The 22,045-nt window shown below is 43.6% G+C and overlaps 1 protein-coding gene across 1 annotated transcript in view; it reads left to right on the plus strand.

Annotated features, from left to right (window-relative positions):
* The window catches only part of LOC125751839 (low-density lipoprotein receptor-related protein 5-like), a 56,521-nt gene extending 36,120 nt beyond the window's left edge, over positions 1 to 20,401 (plus strand). Inside the window, exons 9-24 of the mRNA XM_049031214.1 lie at positions 1,297 to 1,513; positions 1,896 to 2,185; positions 2,338 to 2,564; positions 3,637 to 3,821; positions 4,172 to 4,495; positions 8,359 to 8,555; positions 8,710 to 8,924; positions 10,496 to 10,686; positions 12,437 to 12,646; positions 14,463 to 14,588; positions 15,627 to 15,863; positions 16,600 to 16,710; positions 16,844 to 17,080; positions 17,170 to 17,312; positions 17,404 to 17,501; positions 18,053 to 20,401. Of these exons, the coding sequence (XP_048887171.1) occupies positions 1,297 to 1,513; positions 1,896 to 2,185; positions 2,338 to 2,564; positions 3,637 to 3,821; positions 4,172 to 4,495; positions 8,359 to 8,555; positions 8,710 to 8,924; positions 10,496 to 10,686; positions 12,437 to 12,646; positions 14,463 to 14,588; positions 15,627 to 15,863; positions 16,600 to 16,710; positions 16,844 to 17,080; positions 17,170 to 17,312; positions 17,404 to 17,501; positions 18,053 to 18,314 (3,270 nt within the window). The 3' untranslated portion in view covers positions 18,315 to 20,401. The remainder of the gene's footprint in view (positions 1 to 1,296; positions 1,514 to 1,895; positions 2,186 to 2,337; positions 2,565 to 3,636; positions 3,822 to 4,171; positions 4,496 to 8,358; positions 8,556 to 8,709; positions 8,925 to 10,495; positions 10,687 to 12,436; positions 12,647 to 14,462; positions 14,589 to 15,626; positions 15,864 to 16,599; positions 16,711 to 16,843; positions 17,081 to 17,169; positions 17,313 to 17,403; positions 17,502 to 18,052) is intronic.
* Positions 20,402 to 22,045: the final 1,644 nt, after the last annotated feature.

Consider the following 22,045-nt stretch of genomic DNA (forward strand, 5'->3'; position numbering starts at 1 on the left):
AGTAGGATTAAGCTGAAAATCTTGACACGTCCTGTATTTTTGAAAATCCTGGTTATGAATTTTGGCCCCCTGTCTTTCATAGTTTCTGCTTGTCAGTCTGATACTTTCATGGCATTTGATATAGGCATGTACCCTTCGACCTCTCTTTCAGCATAGAGATTACTCTTATTTTGACTCTGCTTATTGGCTACTCTATTCCCTCCAATCCAGTCCCCGTATCCTGTCAATTAGTCATTGGTCAACTAACATTAAAAGTATCTTAACTGAGAGCACCATTCTATACCACCATCTACCCAGGGCTGTACAACACAGCCTTTTGTTTTTCATTTGGAGCAGAACTGCAGTTTATTTTGATCTGTATAATTTGACGATTACAAATTCCGTACATCCATTTTCCAAACCGCTTATCCGACAGGGTCTCGGGGGGTCCGGAGCCTATCCCGGAAGCAATGGGCATGAGGCAGGGAACAACCCAGGATGGGGGACCAGCCCATCTCAGGGCACACTCACACACCATGCACTCACACATGCACTCCTATGGGCAATTTAGTAACTCCAATTAGCCTCAGCATGTCTTTGGACTGTGGGGGGAAACCGGAGGAAACCCCATGACGACATGGGGAGAACATGCAAACTCCGCACACATGCAACCCAGCCGGAGACTCGAACCTGGGTTTCAAAGGCATGAGGCAACAGCGCTCATCACTGCACCACCATGCCGCCCCACCAATTGTAAATTATTACCAGAATATACCACTCCAAGCTAAACTGGACAAGAAATATGGATGCATGTTTTTCATATTTGTGCAATGATATATTGCAAAATACTGTGTTCCAAAAGATTTCATCTGAGTGAAGTATTTTAAACAAATATTTCAAGAACTGCTTCCCATCTGATGAAAGTTGAAGATGTTAACTTTTTGTAAACAGTTTTAGTTGAGTGTTCATTAAATATGAAGAATGTCTAAATATTTAAGTGCTGCTTTCATTTTATAAAATAGGGAATGGTTTATGAAGAAAGTTGTTATACAGTGGCAAGTGGATGAGAGCAGCCATCAGTGGTATTGTTGGCTGAAAGTGGTCAACACCCACATAAGGTCACGTCCACATCCTGAAATTTTATAAATAGGGATTACAGCATGCTGGCCTCTGTAGGCCTTTTTGTTGTCACGTTTCATTGTATGTGTCATTTTTTTATACTTTTTTATATTCTCTGTGTTGGATGTGTCCTGTGTTGTGGATGTTCCAGCATCTGGCCTGCCTGCAGTGGTTTCCTGTTCCTTCTGTGCTCGCCAGGTTATTAATATTGATGGGACGGGCAGGAAGACGCTACTGGAAGACAAGCTTCCTCACATCTTTGGCTTCACTCTGCTGGGAGATTACATCTACTGGACGGACTGGCAGAGGCGCAGCATCGAGAGGGTGCACAAGACCGAAGCTGTCCGCGAGATGATCATCGACCAGCTGCCGGACCTTATGGGCCTCAAGGCTACCAGGGTCACCGAGACGTTTGGTAATGGGGAACTCCTCCTCCACGTTCGTTTAAGCACATGCTTTCCAAGATTGCTGATTGTTAGTAAGGTGACTTCTCAGAAATAACTTTGTTAATAAGGTATGATGGTGGGTGGCTCAGCAGGTTAGGACCCTGTGCCCGTGATCAGAAGGTTGTTGGTCTTAAACTCAATTGTGCCAGTGACACTGTCTCACCCTGCTCCCTGATCTTAAATTGTATGATGTTTTGGAGATAAGTATCTGCTGAATAAATAAATGTAAATGTGCTAATAAGAAAAAAAGGTATTGTGTGTGTGTGTGTGTGTGTGTGTGTATAACTGTAACGGTGTTTGTGAATGGTGGCTGTCAGTCAGCTGATACCAGTGCAACGCTCATGTCTGCAGGAACCAACACCTGTGCCACAGACAACGGCGGCTGCAGCCACCTGTGCCTGCACAGGCCTCAGGGGCCTGTCTGTGCCTGCCCCATGGGGCTGGAGCTGCTCAGCGACCTGCACACATGCGTGGTGCCCGAGGCTTTCCTGCTCTTCACCAGCCGGGCCGACATCCGCAGCATCTCACTGGGCACCAAAGGCATCGATGTGGCCATCCCCCTGACGGGCGTCAAGGAGGCCTCCGCCTTGGACTTCGATGTCTCTGAAAACAGGATCTACTGGACGGACGTCAGTGCTAAGGTCTCGTCTGGAGCGGTTTAATCCCTAGATTTGGCGGTGATCTTGAATTAAGACCTGAATTGTTACAGGACACTGTAAAGTATAAGGGCCTAACAAGTGCCAGTGTAGTGCTTTTCTCTAGCACATTGTGACTCCTGTTCTTCCTCATGCAGACCATCAGCCGAGCTTTCATGAATGGCAGCTTGGTAGAGCGTGTGATCGAGTTCGGCCTGGACTACCCTGAGGGCATGGCAGTGGACTGGATGGGACGCAACCTGTACTGGGCTGACACCGGGACCAATCGCATCGAGGTGGCCCATCTGGATGGCCAGTACCGACAGGTGCTAGTGTGTAAGGATTTGGACAACCCCCGTTCTTTGGCCCTGGATCCTGCTAATGGGTGAGAGGGATGAATGAGCAGCTCCTTGTCTTTACCAATTACTTTTTGGATATTGATGTATTTGTCATTCTATTCCAGTTGCAGTGTTGAAAGAATTCATACAGAATGAGGCACCTTTCCCTCCAGTTATTCATTTGTTCAAAGGATGTTTGTTTGTTTGTTCTGGGGTCTCTCATGTTCCCTCACTGTTTTGCCATGTGCATTCTGCACCCTGAGCCCCCCCACTGTTCTGCCTCTGTCTCTGGCAGCAGGCTTATACAGTGACCGTGTGCCCCTCCGGGCTCCTGTCTGAGCCTGCCAGGCAATAACTCATTGGGGTCCCACAAACCCTGCCAGCGCTGGTGCTCCCTATCTGAACCTTGTCAGTTTTCCCTCCCACTTAGGCAAAATGTTACATTTTGTTTAGCAAATAAAGGCTCCTGGTCATAATAACTAATGACAACCCAGCCCAGGATGTGACAAAGGGGCCGTGTGTGAGACCATCACCAAAACCCACGGCCTGAATATTCATGCGTTAAATACCCAGGATATAAGATAATACAAATCTTTATTGATTCCTGTGGGGCGGAATTTATTCAACAGCAAAAAAGAACAACAAAGGATAATGTATGTAAAAACGGACGCATATGTCAAATGAAAATCTGTAATAAACATTATAGATAATTAAGAAAAATAAGAGACATAACTCGAAATGGGATTTTATTCTTCTGCACTGTTTGAACTCTCTCTTAGAAAGCAGTCAGTCTTCCTCAGCTTTCCACTCACTGTGTACTTTTTGCCACCATCTTCATAGATGTTTGCCATTTCGGAGTGACATTGCATGTCATTCTACAGAAAGCCCTCTTCTGACGTTCCAGGTAGCCTGTGTTTCAGCTGCCCTCTAAGGTGTAGTTAGTTCCCAGAGGCTGCTCCTATCTGCTGTCGGAGTGTTTCCCCTGATTTGTTGTTTTTGGTTGTGCGGTCTAATTGGTTCCAGAGAAGTGAAGCTTGTTTGGCCCCAGATCTTAAGCCATAATGACCTGCATGTAGATCCCATTCACTATTTACATGCCTGGATGTTTCTTCTCCAAAGCTACATGTACTGGACAGAGTGGGGTGGAAAGCCCCGGATCAAGCGAGCCTACATGGATGGCAGCAATATCGCCACCCTGGTGGACAAGCTAGGTAGAGCCAATGGCCTCACCATTGACTATGTCGACCAGAGGCTCTATTGGACAGACCTGGACACGTGCATGATCGAGTCCTCCAACATGCTAGGTAAACACCCCCTTTTCCTCTTTGGGCTTTTAAAGCAGCATAGACATTTGTCATTTGTACATTTTCCAATTCAGTCAGTGCGTCTTTCTAAATTAACGAGCTTAACGAGATTAACTGCTTAGGCCTTCGAGGGACCAGCCAGACTAAACATTTTTATAGGTTGTTAAACTTCCCACACATGTACACATTAAAAATGCACATACATTTAAACGTGCCTTTTTTCAGTTGTGTGCTAAGTATGCATTCTGTGCTGCAGCCATTATGGATGTGGAAACTGCATTTCCTTCCCTGCCCTCGTTTCAGTCGGTGAAGCTGTGTAGTGTTAATAGAAACTATGGTTTCCTCCTCAGGTCAGGAGAGGGAGATCATCGCTGATGACCTGCCACACCCTTTTGGACTGACCCAGTACCGGGATTACATCTACTGGACGGACTGGAACCTGCGCAGTATCGAGCGGGCGGACAAGCGCAGCGGGCTGAACCGCACGCTGATCCGTGGCCACCTGGAGTTCGTGATGGACATCCTGGTGTTCCATGCGTCGCGGCAGGATGGCTGGAACGAGTGCTCTCAGGACAATGGCCACTGCAGCCACCTGTGCCTGGCCACACCCGAGGGTGCACGCTGCCGCTGTGCTTCCCACTACACCCTAGAGGCCAACACCAGGAACTGCAGCTGTGAGTCATTCTTATGTCCCAAAGACTATGGGAGAAATTTGGTTTGGGTGTTTTAGTATTTCTGTATTGCTATTTCTGTGTATATATGTGCACTACGATGGACTGGGGTCCCATTAATGATGTTCCCCAGCCTCATGTCCAGTGCTTCCTGGTGTAGTTCCTGGTTTATCATGACATTGAATTGGATTGGATTGGATTGGATTGGATTGGATTGGATTGGATATAACGTTTTCTGCTTTATCTTGAATTCCATTTAACATTCTTCACTAGCACTCATAGCTAGAGCAAAATAGCACGTCGCTACAAAGTGAAGAATGTAGACTTTGCTGGTGTTGAATAAAAACACTTCTGGCGTCAACAGTTGAATTGCAATGGGTGTGATGTAGTCTCTCATCACCCATACCTGCCTATATGCAGTGAGCATAAAAACCAGGCAGCAGGCCTGCGGCACCCTGAATGCGGAGCAGAGGAGAAAAGGAGAGACAATGTGGAGAGAGAGGCGCTGCGATGAAGGCTTTCACCACATCTGTCTCTGATGGCAACATCCACATCCCTTTATTTCCCAATCAAAGGGAAAAGCCAAATATTTCGTCCTGTCTAAGACTTGCTCATGCCAGGAGGACCTGTGTGTGATCCTGCGTGAGTGGGATCAGTTCAGGGATGGTAGAGGAGTTCTTTGAGATGATCCGCTGTGACGGTACTCTGTCAAACCCCATCTTAATGACATATTTAAGAGGTTTTCATGATGAGAACTGAAAAGCAGCTGTTCAGCATGAGTAAAACACTGGCCTGGTCCCCCAGAGCTGGACTTCATTTCAAGCTGGAGCTATTGTAAACAACATAACATAACAGTGAGGTGTTATTATGATTATTGTTATCAGCATGTTATGTGTAAAAACTCCAATGGCCTTGCTGTGGTCAATTTATTGATATGTAAATGAGAACAAACTTCATTTATTTATTTTTTAAGCAATCACTAATGCCCTCAGATGGGGTAAAAGGGTTAAATCAAATTGTGCTGAACTCTGCAGTGAGGCACATCTGGCGGGCTTCTTTCAGCAAATGCCACCTGTGACTCACCACACTGAATCTTGGCAACCTCACCTTACATAATGAAACCTTTAAAGCAGTTTTTATAGCCAGCCGGCTGTATCAAATCCAGGCTCTGCATTCAATCTTGTCATGTCCCAAGGTATAAAACGCAATCCGTGTTTCATTCGTTCATTTTCTAAATAAAACCGAAATTTCAAAAAACACAAAACCAAAATGAGAAAATGACACTAAACACTAAAACGAGGGAATGTTAGTTCAGTAAATCGTCCTGGCTCTCAGGGTTCTACATAAGTGCTGCTGGCTAATAAGTGTTTGCAGGTCATTCCAACCTACCTAGGGTTGCTACTTCCAAACTGAGACTTCCCTTACGATGACGCATAAAGTATGCAGGTGGAGGGGTCGAACCACAAATACGGGACAAATCGTGTCCCATATTGGTTCAAGAATAAGAGACAGCATGTTATTTTTTAATACAGGATGACCAGGTACAATACAGGACAGGTGGCAGTTCTATTCCAACCTTAAAATTTAATTATCACTGTCCATACCAGCGAATGCGGATGTCTATTGGCCTAAGTGAGTGAAATTCATGCATTATGCTATGAAAGGCACTTTCACACTGACATTCTGGAACCTGGTCCCGGTTTACAAGTTCCTGGGCTGTTTTGACACAACAAAGCAGGAACAGGAACCTTTCTGCTAAATAGCCTTTATTGGCAAAAACTTTATAGTTTAGTTTAGACTTTATGTTCAATTTCGTAAGAAACTACACCCCCATGCCAAAACAATGGAGGATCAATGAGTCGTTTCGTTAGTTATTTGTTATCGGGGGGTGGGGGATTCATTGCAATCAAAATGGGACACAGCCTTTCATTTATATTTTACTTATGACCTGCAACATCTCCGTGATTCAAAAAAACAATGATTCTACCTGTCAACCAGCTGACTCATAACTTATAGGGTTCCATTTGTACCAAAAATGTCGGTGTGCACTGTCCATGTCAACTCAATATGTATTAGAACATTTGTCTGTGTCTATTCAACTTCGAACTGAACTTCAGCTTTGACGATACTATTTTGGCAGGTTGTCCATGTTGATTGCGCACCTGACAAAACATTAGACTGTCAGTTCAACTTTAAACTGTACTTCTGTAATCTGAAAAACTGAATAAGTATTGAGAATTATTGTTGTATTTGAGAATGTAACAACAAGATGATATGCAGAGCAACACAAACAGGGAGAATGATACAGCAGGATTACAAGAAATAAAACCCAGACAAATATCACATGAAGACGATATTGACAATAACACAGGCAGACGACATGTTAGGACAACACACATGAAATAGTCAAACGACAAGAAGGATGACACATCATGTGCCAAGACGACAGAAGTACAGTTTAAAGTTGAACTGACAAACAAATGTTTTGTCAGGAGCAAAATCAGCATAGACAATATAATTGTCAAAATAGTATTGTCACGGCTGAAGTTGAGTTCAGAGTTGAATAGACACAGATAAATGTGCTGGATGTTCAGTCGACATTTTGGCACAGATGGAATCCAATAAGGTATGACTTTAGGCAGATTGACAGGCTCCCTGTCCAATCAACATCAAGCACGCTAATGTTGTAGTGTTTCTGTATGTATTTGCTGACATGTTTTTGTCCCCCCCCCCCCCCCCCCCCCCCCATTTTGCTGCTGTGTTTTGGTATTTGTTGTAGTGTTCTGCCCTTCAGGGCTTCTGTAGTTCATGTTTTGAAGGAAAAGTGCCAGTCTGGAGCAGGTACTAAATAGGGGTTCTGGAACTACAATCAACTCGAGTTCCTGCAGTGTGAACGTGACAAAAGTCCCTGGTTCTGGAAAACGGCTCTGCTTTCTGAAACAAAATTCTGAAGTGTGAAACAGCCTTTAGTGAAAGGTGCCCATGTGTCAAAATATCGTGGGAGTGAATTAATAAAACATGACCACGATTTAACTAAAACGTTTTCCTCAGTTAACTTGTCAAGTCCGGGGGTAACACCTCTAGTGTCAGATGGAAAAAAGCAGTAACACTTTACTTGACGGGGCACAAATACTTAGTAATAACTCAGTTACTACTAAAATACAAATCCTGAACAAATACAGTCACTACTTGAGAAACCAGATGCAACACAATTCATGATAGGTCTGTCCATAATGATGAACAAACATGAGATCGGTATTTCCCTTGTTATTCATTACATGTGCCTGCAGTAGTTCCTTCAGGAGTTCAGAAAGGTTTACAGAATTAACAGATATAGTAACAAATATAGCAATTGCTTGACAAAGCATGTCACGATCCATTAGCGATGAATTTACATGAGATCAGTATGCAACTAAGACTTAGTTTGTGGTTAATTATACATGAGTAACGGTATAATAAAAAATCATTTGTGCCCCATCAAATAAAATTAAAATGACTGAATGAATGAATGATACACGGATTACGCATAGGAGTGAAAATTCATCTTGATTTCATTCCATTTTTTCTTTTGTCCTCTTGTCAGGCATCTTTTTTTCTCCATATTTTTACATTTTTCTCCATTTTTACAGAGTTGTTTAGAAGCATCTAGACATGTTTTAAAATATATTACCGAAATATACAAAAAAAACAGGTACATACATCTGAGAAGCATTATAATTCATTCATTATTTCCTATCATATATGCAGTCTGAAGTTACGTGAAAATACATGTTGGATGAGGACTTTTCTCCATCCAGCATGAAAATGGCTGATTGTCAGTGGGAGTGTGTGAACCTGCCCTTCTCTCTCTCCTTCCCCACACTCAGCTCCCTCCAGCTTCCTCCTCTTCAGTCAGAGAGCATCCATCAGCCGAATGGTGCTGGGGGAGCAGAGCCCCGACATCATCCTGCCCATCCACGTCGTGCGGAATGTCCGGGTCATCCGCTACGACCCCGTGGAGCGCGCTGTGTACTGGGTGGATGGCAGACAGACCATCAGGAGGGCTCGTGACGATGGTTCTGAGGTCTGCACCAAACTGGTGTCTCCAAGCAGATTTATGGCTGAAATTTGTTTAGTGTCATGTATTAATGGTGATATTTCTCATATGAACTGGTTTGTTCTGCTCTCTTGATACCACACCGTAATGTCTTCCTTGTCTGCCTTCCTGGTCTCCTCAGTCATTTGTGGTACTGTCAAACGCCCCCGGTCACCAGCAAGACCCAGAGAGGCAGCCCCACGACATGAGTCTGGACCCCTACAGCCGCACAGTCTTCTGGACCTGCGAAGTCACCAACACCATCAACATCGAGCGGCTGAATGGAGTCTCTGTCGGAGTCGTACTGAGGGATGAGCAGGACAAGCCCAGGGCCATCGTGGTCAATGCAGAGAAAGGGTAGGGCGGGCTGAGGGGGCAGCGGGCCTCAGCGGGGGGCAGCCAGAGCCTAATCATGCTCACCTTGTTGCGAAAGAAGGCACATCCAGGCATGTTTCATGGAAATGCAGAAATTTCTTAACTCGCACATTTATGCACCCCAACATTTTTTTTTAACCAATATATCCAATATTTCACTGGTCCATGACTTGTTTAAGGGTACCACATGATGGTCGCTCTTGACACTTGAGCTGGCATATTGTTGTCGTTTGTTGTGATTGATTGTATACATATTGGTTGATTGGATCAGATACGATACCTGACCTCACATGCTTTGCTCCTTCAGATTCTCCCCCATTTCAGAGGAAACACTGCAGTGTTGTAGCTGACAGCACAGGCTGCGTCTCACTGCTTCCTCCCTCCATGTGTGCAGCAGATGGCCATCTGTGGTCATGCTCTGTTTCTCTCACTCATACATGAGCGTAATCTGTATTTTGGCTACCTCCCCTCTAACTGCGTGCCCATTATTAGTGTGCATGCCGTCTTCGTTTGCCTACTGTTGATAAAAATCATTTCTCTTTACATCAGGCACAGACAATTCAGAAGTCTTTCCTTTCAGCTAGCGGACACATTCACTGCATGTGAGGTCATTATATATAGCCTGAATCCTGGGGTTCCTAAGTGCTCACTATTGTACTTGTGTGATGTTCAACATGTTCTAAATCCTTTAACTGCAAAACTTTAGTTTTTATTTAATAAAGAAGTTGCCTGCAGCTCAGAATATCCATCCATCCATCAACCATCCATCCAACCATCCTTAACCAAAACCAAAACCAAAACAAATCTGATAGCATATTTAAAGCTTTTACGAAATTCATAAATTTAATACCTTCCTTTCATTGTAATAGCAGTATTCCAGTTCATTCTATGGGTTCCTAATCTATACATTGTAATACAATGCCTACAGGCTCAGGCCCAGAATTAAAGGTCAATGTTGAATGGCTTATCTTGGATCCAAAACCCATTCTCAGTGACAGCAGTCGTGATGAGGTGAATTGCCTCACTCACTAAAACACACAGATAATGTCTTTTTTAGGGATAGTTAAGAGAATTACTTTCAGAAGCAGAAGTTGGGTAAACTTCACTTTTTTTTTCTTCTGTTAAATGTCTTACAGTTGGTATTCAACAAATGTATTATGTCATTATAACAATATAACATTGTCTACACACTAGAAACTGAAAATGTGTAGGAGGAATAAAATAAGTATTAAGTTGTAGGCATTACCATTCATAGTTGAGCAAACGAAATGGCAAATGAATGAAAATGTATTTTTTTGTGGTGTCCCCATTGCATTGCATTTAGTCATATTTTATGCAAGCAGGCAAAAATGAATTGTCTACTGAGCTAAGAACAATGTCCTGCAGAATGACTACATAAATCTGTGCCGATCCATACTGAAGGGTTTTTCCTTATGGTTTAATTTCCAGTTTTTGGTCAATTATGAATTCACTTGGACAGGGTACAGGGATTATTAAGTACTGTGAAATCCTCCCCACACATATACTAGAATCTGTACTCCTTTGTCTCTCAGATATATGTATTTCACGACGATGCAAGATCGCTCTGCCAAAATTGAACGGGCCTCACTGGACGGAACAGAGCGCGAATCTCTGTTCACGACAGGCCTGATTCGCCCTGTGGCCCTCGCTCTGGACAACCGACTGGGCAAACTTTTCTGGGTGGACGCGGTCCTCCGACGCATTGAGAGCAGTGACTTCTCTGGTGAGTGAGTGTGTGCGCATTAGCCCCGGCCTCTCGGCTCCAGTCACTCCATGTATGTTTGATTACTATCAGGAAATGTTCACCCTCTAAGTGAGAGCAATTACCTTGTCATTACACACCACCAGTGGGAGATATGAAGCACTTGTGCAAACTCTTTTAGCTCTGAACAGGATTTTAATGTCTCAAGCCAATAGCAGATCCCAAAGATTGAGAGCCAGCCCCTGGAGAACCCAACGCTGGCGAGCCTAAAACGGCGTTACTTAATGCTGGCGAGCCTAAAACGGCGTTACTCAACGCTGGCGAGCCTAAAACGGTGTTACTCAGCGCTGGCGAGCCTAAAACGGCGTTACTCAGCGCTGGAGAGCCTAAAACGGCGTTACTCAGCGCTGGAGAGCCTAAAACGGCGTTACTCAGCGCTGGCGAGCCTAAAACGGCGTTACTCAGCGCTGGCGAGCCTAAAACGGCGTTACTCAACGCTGGCGAGCCTAAAACGGCGTTACTCAACGCTGGCGAGCCTAAAACGGCGTTACTCAACGCTGGCGAGCCTAAAACGGCGTTACTCAACGCTGGCGAGCCTAAAACGGCGTTACTCAACGCTGGCGAGCCTAAAACGGCGTTACTCAACACCGGTGAGCCAGCCCACAGGGACCTCAATACTGTACAGTTTAACACAGTATACCCCAACACTGAAGAACCAACCCCTAGAGAACCAAAATGCTGTACATTATTACCAAACATTATAGAGCCTAACTTAGAAGATCCCAACACTGGAGAGAAGCCAATAATGTACAGCCTAACACAGCATTATACAACAACTGAACCCCTGGAGAACCTAATGAAGTTATGAGTAATCTTCTTTTTAATTACTAACACAGCTGCTTGTCTATACATTTATGGATAGTGCTTGTTTATGTAAATTCATGTTTGTTTACACAAATTTAAAGAAAGATGGATTTAAAAGCAAAAGGATGACATTTCCTAAGCTGCTGTAATATTCCACAGGAGCACTTAAGTCTATATGCATGTCTGGGTGATGAATTCTCAAACTTTGAGAGGAATCACCCCAGAATTCAACCAGCCCTGCATAGTGATAGCAAAGAAAGACTAGTCTCAGTAACATGAGAAGTCAAAGTATTTGACAGATCTTTTTGAAACTGTGCAGGCATATTGTATGGGTGAAGATCTGAAAGTAGTCAATTTTTTTAAGCGCTGCAAAACACGCTTGATATTGTGAACAGGATAACTATTGGACCTTATTACTTTATTGACTTTATTTGATCTTTGATGGTTCATATTATCACTTCAGAAAAACATTATCTGAATGAAAATCTACAGCTGACAGGGGGCAGCAGAGGGCGGAAAGTTAGGCTGCAGCAGCCATCTTGTGAACATAGTAAATGTGAAAGTATGACGTCTTTAAAACTTCCCATTGTACAGGATCAGTGGTTCTAGTTGCCAAAATGCATTGTGGGGAATTTACGTGCTTCACTTAGCTCTAGCCTTAGTCCTAGTCAGCCCATAAAAGAACAGGCACATTTTGATCCAACCAGAACTTCTAGAAATTGTAGAGGTTGGGAGGCGGGGTGGAAGGACTAATGATTAGATGGGGTAGGAGGTGACAGGGCTGTCTGGGGTATTCACTGTTTCCATGCCAACAGCACCTTTTGTAGTTTAATATTGAAATGATCAAGTGCATGGTTATAGTACTGGCACAGTGTGCTCAGCCTTGGCTGTCCTCCTTCCCCCACAGGAGCTAATCGTATCACGCTGCAGGATGGCAACATTTTGCACCCGGTGGGCTTGACGGTGTTGGGAGAGCACCTCTTCTGGATTGACAGACAGCAGCAGATGATTGAGCGTGTGGAGAAAGTCACGGGGGAGAAGAGGACTCGCATCCAGGGCCGCCTGATGTACCTGACAGGCATACATGCTGTGGAGGACATGAACCCTGAAGAGCTTGGTACGGTGACCATGCTCTCGCTAACTGAGGCCTATTTTGCAAACAACAGTATGTCAACACAGTACTGGAAATATGATACACTTTTTGTAACAGGGCTCAATGTAATTTGTATCTTGAGTGAACTGTTATGTACAGTCAGGTCCATAAATATTGGGACATCGACACAATTCTAATCTTTTTGGCTCTATACACCACCACAATGGATTTGAAATGAAACGAACAAGATGTGCTTTAACTGCAGATTTTCAGCTTTAATTTGAGGGTACTTACATACAAATCAGGTGAACGGTGTAGGAATTACAGCAGTTTGTATATCTGCCACCCACTTTTTACAGGACCAAAAGTAATGGGACAATTGGCTGCTCCGATGTTCCATGGCCAAGTGTGTGTCATTCCCTCATTATCTAATTTACAAGGAGCAGATAAAAGGTCTAGAGTTCATTTCAAGTGTGCTATTTGCATTTGGAATCCGTTGCTGTCAACTCTTAATATGAGATGTAAAGAGCTGTCACTATCAGTGAAGCAAGCCATCATTAGGCTGAAAAATAAAAACAAACCCATCAGAGAGATACCAAATACATTAGGTGTAGCCAAATCAACTGTTTGGAACATTCTTAAAAAGAAAGATCGCATCGGTGAGCTCAGCAACACCAAAAGAGTTGCAAGACCACGGAAAACAACTGTGGTGGATGACCGAAGAAATCTTTCCCTGGTGAAGAAAAACCCCTTCAGAACAGTTGGCCAGATCAAGAACACTCTCCAGGAAGTAGGTATATGTGTGTCAAGGTCAACAATCAAGAGAAGACTTCACCAGAGTGAATACAGAGGGTTCAACAAAAGGTGTAAACCATTGGTGAGCCTCAAAAACAGGAAGGCCAGATTAGAGTTTGCCAAACAACATCTAAAAAAGCCTTTACAGTTCTGGAACAACATCCTATGGACAGATGAGACAAAGATCAACTTGTACCAGAGTGATGGGAAGAGAAGAGTATGGAGAAGGAAAGGAACTGCTCATGATCCAAAACATACCACCTCATCAGTGAAGCATGGTGGTGGTAGTGTCATGGCGTGGGCATGTATGGCTGCCACTGGAACTGGTTCCCTTGTATTTATTGATGATGTGCCTGCTGACAAAAGCAGCAGGATGAATTCTGAAGTGTTTCAGGCAATATTATCTGCTCATATTCAGCCAAATGCTTCAGAACTCATTGGACGGTGCTTCATAGTGCAGATGGACAATGACCCGAAGCATACTGCGAAAGCAACCAAAGAGTTTTTTAAGGCAAAGAAGTGGAATATTATGCAATGGCCAAGTCAATCACCTGACCTGAATCCGATTGAGCGTGTATTTCACTTGCTAAAGACAAAACTGAAGGGGAAATGCCCCAAGAACAAGCAGGAACAGAAGACAGTTGCAGTAGAGGCCTGGCAGAGCATCACTAGGGATGTAACCCAGTGTTTGATGATGCCTGTGCATTCCGGACTTCAGGCTGTAATTGACTGCAAAGGATTTGCAACCAAGTATTAAAAAGTGAAAGTTTGATTTATGATTGTTAATTTGTCCCATTACTTTTGGTCCCTTAAAAAGTGGGTGGCAGATGTACAAACTGCTGTAATTCCTACACCGTTCACCTGATTTGAATGTAAATACCATTAAATTAAAGCTGAAAGTCTGCAGTTAAAGCACATCTTGTTCATTCCATTTCAAATCCATTGAGGTGGTGTATAGAGCCAAAAAGATTAGAATTGTGTCGATGTCCCAATATTTATGGACCTGACTGTATTTCACATTTCTTGCCAATATCACCTCCTGCAGCCTCACATCCTTGTTCCCGTGGCAATGGTGGCTGCTCTCACATTTGCATAGCCAAGGGAGATGGCACGCCGCGATGCTCCTGCCCTGTGCATCTGGTGCTGCTGCAGGACCTGCTCACCTGCGGAGGTAGGCCATCAACGTCGGCTTCCCTAGCAGTGTTTAGGATCCTCAGACCAAATAATCAAGAACCTCGAATACCTGGTGCAGATGTGTTGAGGGCTGGGAGGGAGTAAAACCATAGGCTGACCGGTCCCTGATGACTGACTGGGTTGAGAAAGACTAGTCCTAGTACATTCCTGTCTATATAATATTGCGTCGTTTCCACCAACACAGAGCCAGTGGGGGTACTGGTGCCGGTGCTGGGGGGTTCTTGATTGGTGCTTTTTGAGAACCTGCCCACAATTCCACTGGTTTAAAAAAAAGAATGAAACGGAAATGTTCTGCAGGCGGAAGTGAGAGTAAAGTAAAGGATTGTATGTATTCCATTTTTCGGATTATTTTGATCTGTTTCGGATTATACATTTTTCTAAGATACCAAACCAAAAAGAAAAGTTTTCACAGTATGACTCATTGCGCTCTGTCTCTATTGCCTGTACCCACTTTTGTCTCCTTAAAGGTTCCCCGTCTGTGTGTGTAAGCGATTTTATTCTTTATTTTCACTCCCTGTTTTACCCCTAACCTTAAGGATCGTGCAAAGAGTCTGCTAAAAATGGTGTCTACCTCACAATCTCTTCACTTCTACTCGAGCGCCACAATATTTTATATATTCGACCTGTGACACCGCCGGTACCGTCAATATTAGACAAAACAATATCAGTTATAGATTGAAGTTTCCAGGTATGCGGAAGATTTGGATAAGTTTCACTGACATTACGGTTCCTAATTCTGAGGCCAGCATTTCTGTGGTGCCATACTGGAGCCTTTTTTTCTGGACCAGGGCCAGTGTTTTGCAGTGGAAATGCACAAAATTAGTTCAGGATTGGTAAGAAGTCCCTTACCAGCTTCTGTACCGCAATGGTGGAAATAAGACATATAGGCCTAAGCGATGAAAGGCATTCTGACTAACATCTCCTAATTGCAACTTGGTCATAAAGTGTGAATCGTCCCATTCATGCATCTTTCATGAAAGCCCCCCTCCCTAACCTTGCCTCCTCCCCCCTCCAGAGCCCCCCACCTGCTCCCCGGAGCAGTTCACCTGTGCCACCGGTGAGATCGACTGCATCCCCATGGCGTGGCGCTGTGATGGCTTTGCCGAGTGCGACGACCACAGCGACGAGGAGAGCTGCCCAGTCTGCACCACCTTGCAGTTCCAGTGTGACCGGGGCCAGTGCGTTGAGGCCCATCTGCGCTGTAACAGCGAGGCCGACTGTACAGACAGCTCCGACGAACAGGACTGTGACGGTATGGGTGCTTCTGCTCTGATCTCACAGGGGTCCATGATACACAGTTAATGTTATAAATGCAAGTGAAAATGACAAGAATTACTTTAGTTCTGCCCTTTTTATGCAAACATTTCACCACTGCCAACCCCAACCATCCCCTTGGCAAATGTCTCAGAGGTTGGACGATTATTGCGGTCAGCAATATTACACAAAAATGTTATCGGTCAAAATTTCCATTTCCATGCACCGATAGTTAGCCTAAGTGAAAGTGGTCAGTCAGACAGCATTTCCCTTATGTGTGTGTTTTTTTTTCTGTACAGTACATTAGTTGTTGTTTGTAACAATTTAAACTGGCTTGTTCATCCTGTTTATTTTTATTATTGAGATATTTTGAGATATTATGATTCTTTGTATTCCATCAGTATTGTGTAATTAAGTTCACATGGTCATTTGTGATTTTTTTTTTTCAGTGAAGTGAATTTAGGCTATCAAAACTGAATCGTGGTAGAAATTAAAGATTTCCAATGCATCTAATCATTCCATTAATAATCATAGTATAATTGCCTTGGGGGCAATGATTTACATCCCTAGGACATATATTTACATTCATCATACTTTTGGTACACTGATTTATTATTTTTTTTACTATTTTTTTCCCATACATTTGCTAGTTTACGTGCTATTTTGAGATGGATATGGTTATTTTGAGCTTGTGGGCTGCTAATGCTGACATGTTGAATGCTTTTCCTTCGCAGTCATCTGCCCCCCAAACCAGTTTCGCTGTGGGAACGGCCAGTGCATAGAGAAGAAGCAGCAATGTGACTCTTATGCTGACTGCATGGACAGCTCAGATGAGCTCTTCTGCGGTGAGTTCAGGCCTCATCTCTCCTTCCTGGCCACATTTCCAGGCCTGCAGTGTGCGGTCCTATGTCTCCTTTTAGTGTTGATTTTATGACTGGAACCTGTGGCAGATACACACTGTTTGCTTCCTCCCTGTAGACATCCTCAAACCCATGCCTAGCGACACCCAGGCTGACTCCAGTACCATGTGGCCCGTCATCGGCATCATACTGTCGGTCTTTGTGATGGGTGGCATGTACGTTGTGTGCCAGCGTGTGGTGTGCCGCTGGTATAAAGGGCCCGGCGGGGCCTTCCCGCACGACTACATCAGCGGAACGCCACACGTGCCCCTGAACTTCGTTGACCCTGTCAGCTCACAGCACGGCAACTTCACAGGTAAGATCTACGCTAACCACCTGATTCCGTACTGTGGACCTGGCAGTCTGGTGGCGCCGTCATTCAGCTGCTGCTGTGTGCTGAGACAGGCATCTCCTGCGGAAAGTCCATGATGGGCTCCGTGAGCTTGATGGGAAGCATCAACAGTGGGGCGCCGCTCTATGACAGGACTCATGTCACTGGGGCCTCCTCCAGCAGCTCCTCCAGTTCCAAGGCGCCATTCTACCCCCAGGTACCTCACTGTCCAGTACTGCCATCTCTAGCAGACTCTATTGTCAAGGCGTATCTGTTTTTAACAATATTTATTATGTCTCATTCTTCAGATACTCAACCCACCTCCATCCCCAGCCACTGACCGTTCCTTGTACAATGCTGAGATCTTCTACTCGTCCAACAGCCCCTCCACCACCAGGTCCTACAGGTATCGTACCTCAGTCCACTAACCCTTCTTCATTTGGCCAGAACAATACGCTTTCTGGGTAAAAACCCCCACAAGAAGTATTGTGAAAAATCTCAATTGCAGTTCTCAGTATGACTCATGGGAGTCCAGTTTGGCTTGAAAAGCCGCTGTATTATATCCAAATGTGAGCTCCATAGGTGGGATTGTGGGAAATGAATACCCCACATAGTTGATGTATAGGATTTAGAGAAATATATACCCCCAGTCTTTCAGTATAGTTCTGCCAAGTGGATCTGTCAGAAATTGGATCTATCTCTGCAGTGCCTAGAAATATAAACTTTCTTTACAGCATTATGTCTCCACTTTCAGAGTAGGAGTTTTTGATATTTAAATATTTGGCCACTAACAAGTCATTTGTCATTGAAAATTTTCTTGAAAAATAAAGAAGGAACAGAAGATATTAATCTTATTTGGTCAGTCATTTTTGCTGAGTCTTAAGATATGTGTTTCACTTTCTTCCGTCTGCACCCACCCCCTCCCACGCCCCCCATTCTGGGACCTTTTCACCTCAGGCCTTACCCGATGCGGGGAATGGCGCCCCCTACCACCCCCTGCAGCACTGATGTGTGCGACAGTGACTACACCACCAGCCGCTGGAAGAGCAACAAATACTACATAGACCTGAACTGGGACTCTGACCCCTACCCACCTCCCCCAACCCCTCGCAGCCAGTACCTGTCTGCAGAGGAGAGTTGCCCCCCCTCCCCCTCCACCGAGCACAGCTTCTTCCATCTGAGTCCCCCGCCCCCATCACCCTGCACTGATTCCTCCTGACCCTGGGAAACCAACGCGTTTGTAAATACCTTTAAATATGAACAAATAAGATGATTCTATTTTATTAGTTTCCAGTAATGGAATCTCCGTAATCTCTTTCTATGGGGATGGGAGGGATTAACATTTGTGAAATTCAGGCCAAAAGAAATGTTTGTACAGCTGTAATGTATATGATATTTCTTATTTTTGAATACATGATATCATCGAGTCTGTTTTAAAACTGTAGGCCCTGCCTTAAAACATGCTCCTTGGTGTCGACTACAGTAAAGACTCTAGGAAATGATTTTAAGACCTCTGGGTTACATGGAGCTTCATTAATATGTAGTGAACTACACTAGTTTGTAGTTAAGTGCTGAACCCACTGATTTGCGATCAGTTTTCTGAATGAAACCTGCTATGAGCAGCCAATTTGTAATGCTGCTACTGCCCAAACCAGTTTGAACAGAAGTTATGGGATGTATTGAGTGTGAAGTTTCTTTGGTAACACTTTACTTGAAGGGGCACAAGTAACTTAGTAACTCAGTTACTGCTCAAATATAAATCATGAACAAATACAGTAACTGCATGAAATACATTAACCATTATGATTTAGTAATGATGAACAAGCATGGGGTCACTAACAATTAGTTATTAATTCATTAAGTAAGAATGTACTACATTTTCTGTGCCTCCTCAACTAAAGTGTTGTCATTTTTCTTTTATCTGTGAATATTGAATATTCACAAACTGATTGTTCAATTCCATTTTTGTAATCGGTTTGCTGCTACTGTACATTGTACGCAATTTATAAAATATGATAAATCAACAGTGATTAATATCATGTCAATAGACCCATGACAAGTGTTTATATTGTTTAAATGTATTAATTCTGCTTGTCGCTTCAATGATTTTTCTTTCTACGTGTACAGATCAGTTTGAATTAATATACATGTATTTTTGTAAAAGGGACAAAATCTACATGGAGTGAGTTGTAAATGCCATTTTTGTGGCATGGGCTCAAAGCCAACATCTAACCTTGCAAAGCATGAAATTATTTTTTATCATTCATGGATATCGAGTTCATTTCACGGAGAATGCATGGAATGGGGCATGTGCTCCAGAGTATCAGCCTTTTAAAAACATCATTGGGATCAGCAGCAAGCAGCTTTAGTTCTCTTGTGTTTGTTTATCCAAGGACGGTTATTCCTGACCTCTGTGGGAAGGTTAAATTGCACTTTGCAGCAATGTGACAAAAAACTTGACCTGAAAATGACTGGTTCTGAATGTCCAAAAAAGACTGAATTCTTGAATAAGAATCTTTTTAAAGCAAATATTAGTATAGAGTGGATCAGTGGGTCGTACTGTTGCCTCAATATGGAACAATATTATTCTGCTCAGTCCTCACCCCTGAACTGGTTATTGATGATATGTAGTGTGAGATGAGATTGGGTCCAAATACTCATATCACAGATGTGGTATAAGACGGTTAATTGTGATATGTTTAAAGTGACAGAAGCACCCATTAATATATGGTGATGTATTGTGTATGGTATAGTTTGCAGTCTGAACATGTTTCAAGCACTTTGTGAGCAGTGCTAAAGCACTTATTCGCAACACATTAACCCTTATTCTACGGGGTAGAAAACACGGCTGGTGTCTTAAGTCTGGCTACAGGATAACTGCCTTAAAAAAGGCATCCCTTCATAGCAAGGAACCATAAATGTGTCATTTAGTACCTGAACATGTGTCATACTGGTCCTTTTTCCTAGAAATGGCATGTGCTTTGTAAGGAATTCTGTGGTGCTAATCTAGCACCATTGACGAGATTCCTAAGGATAACATCTGTTTTACCAGTTCAGTTACTGTAGGGTCCTGGCACAGATTTGGATTCCACTTTGGAATTTGGCGACAGGCCGGTTGCACATTGGGTCAACGCCCTGGCTGTTCTGTCTAGGCACATAGCTAACACCGGCTGCAGAACGCATGCTTCCTTTAAGAACCAGCTTTGGTGCCTTGTATTTTGTGTACAACTGCCTTGTAAAGTCTACCCCTGTGATCATTTTTGTATAATAGCAGTTTTTATATAATAAAAATTATATTTTAATGAATTTATGATGTGTGAGCAAATGTTCATATTTTATTCATATGTGACCATTTTCTTCTGATACATGAAGTACGGTTAAGGATAAATTTCGGCTGCCTTAGGAATGATGTGGGTTGGTCCAAGCTTCTCTTCACACAGGTGTCCTGGCCTGCTGGCTGAGCCGTCGATGAGATTTTTTTTTTACCAGTGTTTTACAGCTTGTAGAAACATTAATTAGCCACAAAGGCTGAGAATATTGGTTTTGAAGAAAACATATCAGATCTGTCTTTAGTGTATTGACATTCATTTTGGACTGTATATCTATTTACTAATGGCAGAACTTGATTTGCTCTTGGACTCTCTTGAGTGTGTCTTTAACTAAACGATAGCCATTTGTCTGCCTTGTCCCAGATCAATTTGTGAGAGGTTTAATGTACTGTCTGCTCCTCGCTTCAGTCTTCTGTTGGATCTTCTTCTGTATCAGAAAATGACACAATTTTTGATTATTTTTATGTTTGTAATGGCTAGAAGGGCACAGCTAACAATTGAACAGAAATCTAAATTTTGAGTAAAGAAGGGTTCTCATCAAATTATCAGAAAGTTAAATGTTTCTGACCATGGAGTGACCTACTGTTTACAGAGAAAAAGGTTGACAGGAAGGAACAGTGACCAGAAACAGTCTGGGTCAAGGAATGTGACATCAAAGGCTAAAGATCAATACTTAGTTGTGACGTGAAAAAGAAATTGGAAGATGACTAATGGTCTGAAAGCTGTGATTAATGTGAACAGAGGGAAACCGGTATCTCTTAATGCGGTCAAGCAAACACTGAGTAGCTGGATTGCATGGTCCAGCTGCTGCCAGAAATCCTTAACTTCATAGTGCCTAAACAACACAAAAACAGGAGTGTTCAAGAGTGGACGCAGGTGTTGTGGACGGACGAAAGTCCATCCGTGGGACAAGCCAGACCAAGAGGTTCAAAGTGAGCATCTACAAATGAGACAGAACTGTTCGCATGCTGGGGTGGCATGTGGTGCAGTGGTTAGCACTGTTGCCTCACACCTCTGGGACCCGGGTTCAAGTTTCCGCCTGGGTCACATGTGTGCGGAGTTTGAATGTTCTCCCCATGTCGTCGTGGGGTTTCCTCCGGGTACTCTGGTTTCCCCCCACAGTCTAAAAATATGCTGAGGCTAATTGGACTTGCTAAATTGCCCATAGGTGTGCATGTGTGAGTGACTTGTGTGTGTGTGTGTGCCCTGCGATGGGCTGGCCCCCCATCCTGGGTTGTTCCCTGCCTCGTGCCCATTGCTTCTGGGATAAGCTCCAGACCCCCCACGACCCAGTAGGATAAGTGGTTTGGAAAATGGATGGATGGATGTTTGCATGCTTGAAAAGGTCCTGGGAGGGTTTGGACACAAGTTTCCAAAAATTGCTTGAAAGGATGCTGTGAATCTGTGCTGCTGTGATAAAGGCAAGAGGTGATTATTCTGATGAAACTTGTACTGGGGCACTTGCATTCATTAAATTGCACTTACAATTACACTTAAAAACCAGTCATTTACAGTTAAGTATATATTTGAACACTGACACAAGTTTTACTATTTTACCTGTTTACTGAAATATATTCCAACTGAAGCTATACAATGGGCATGGACATAAAGTGCAGACTCT

This window comes from Brienomyrus brachyistius, chromosome 11, assembly GCF_023856365.1.
Source record: "Brienomyrus brachyistius isolate T26 chromosome 11, BBRACH_0.4, whole genome shotgun sequence".
Classification (NCBI taxonomy): Eukaryota; Metazoa; Chordata; class Actinopteri; order Osteoglossiformes; family Mormyridae; genus Brienomyrus; species Brienomyrus brachyistius.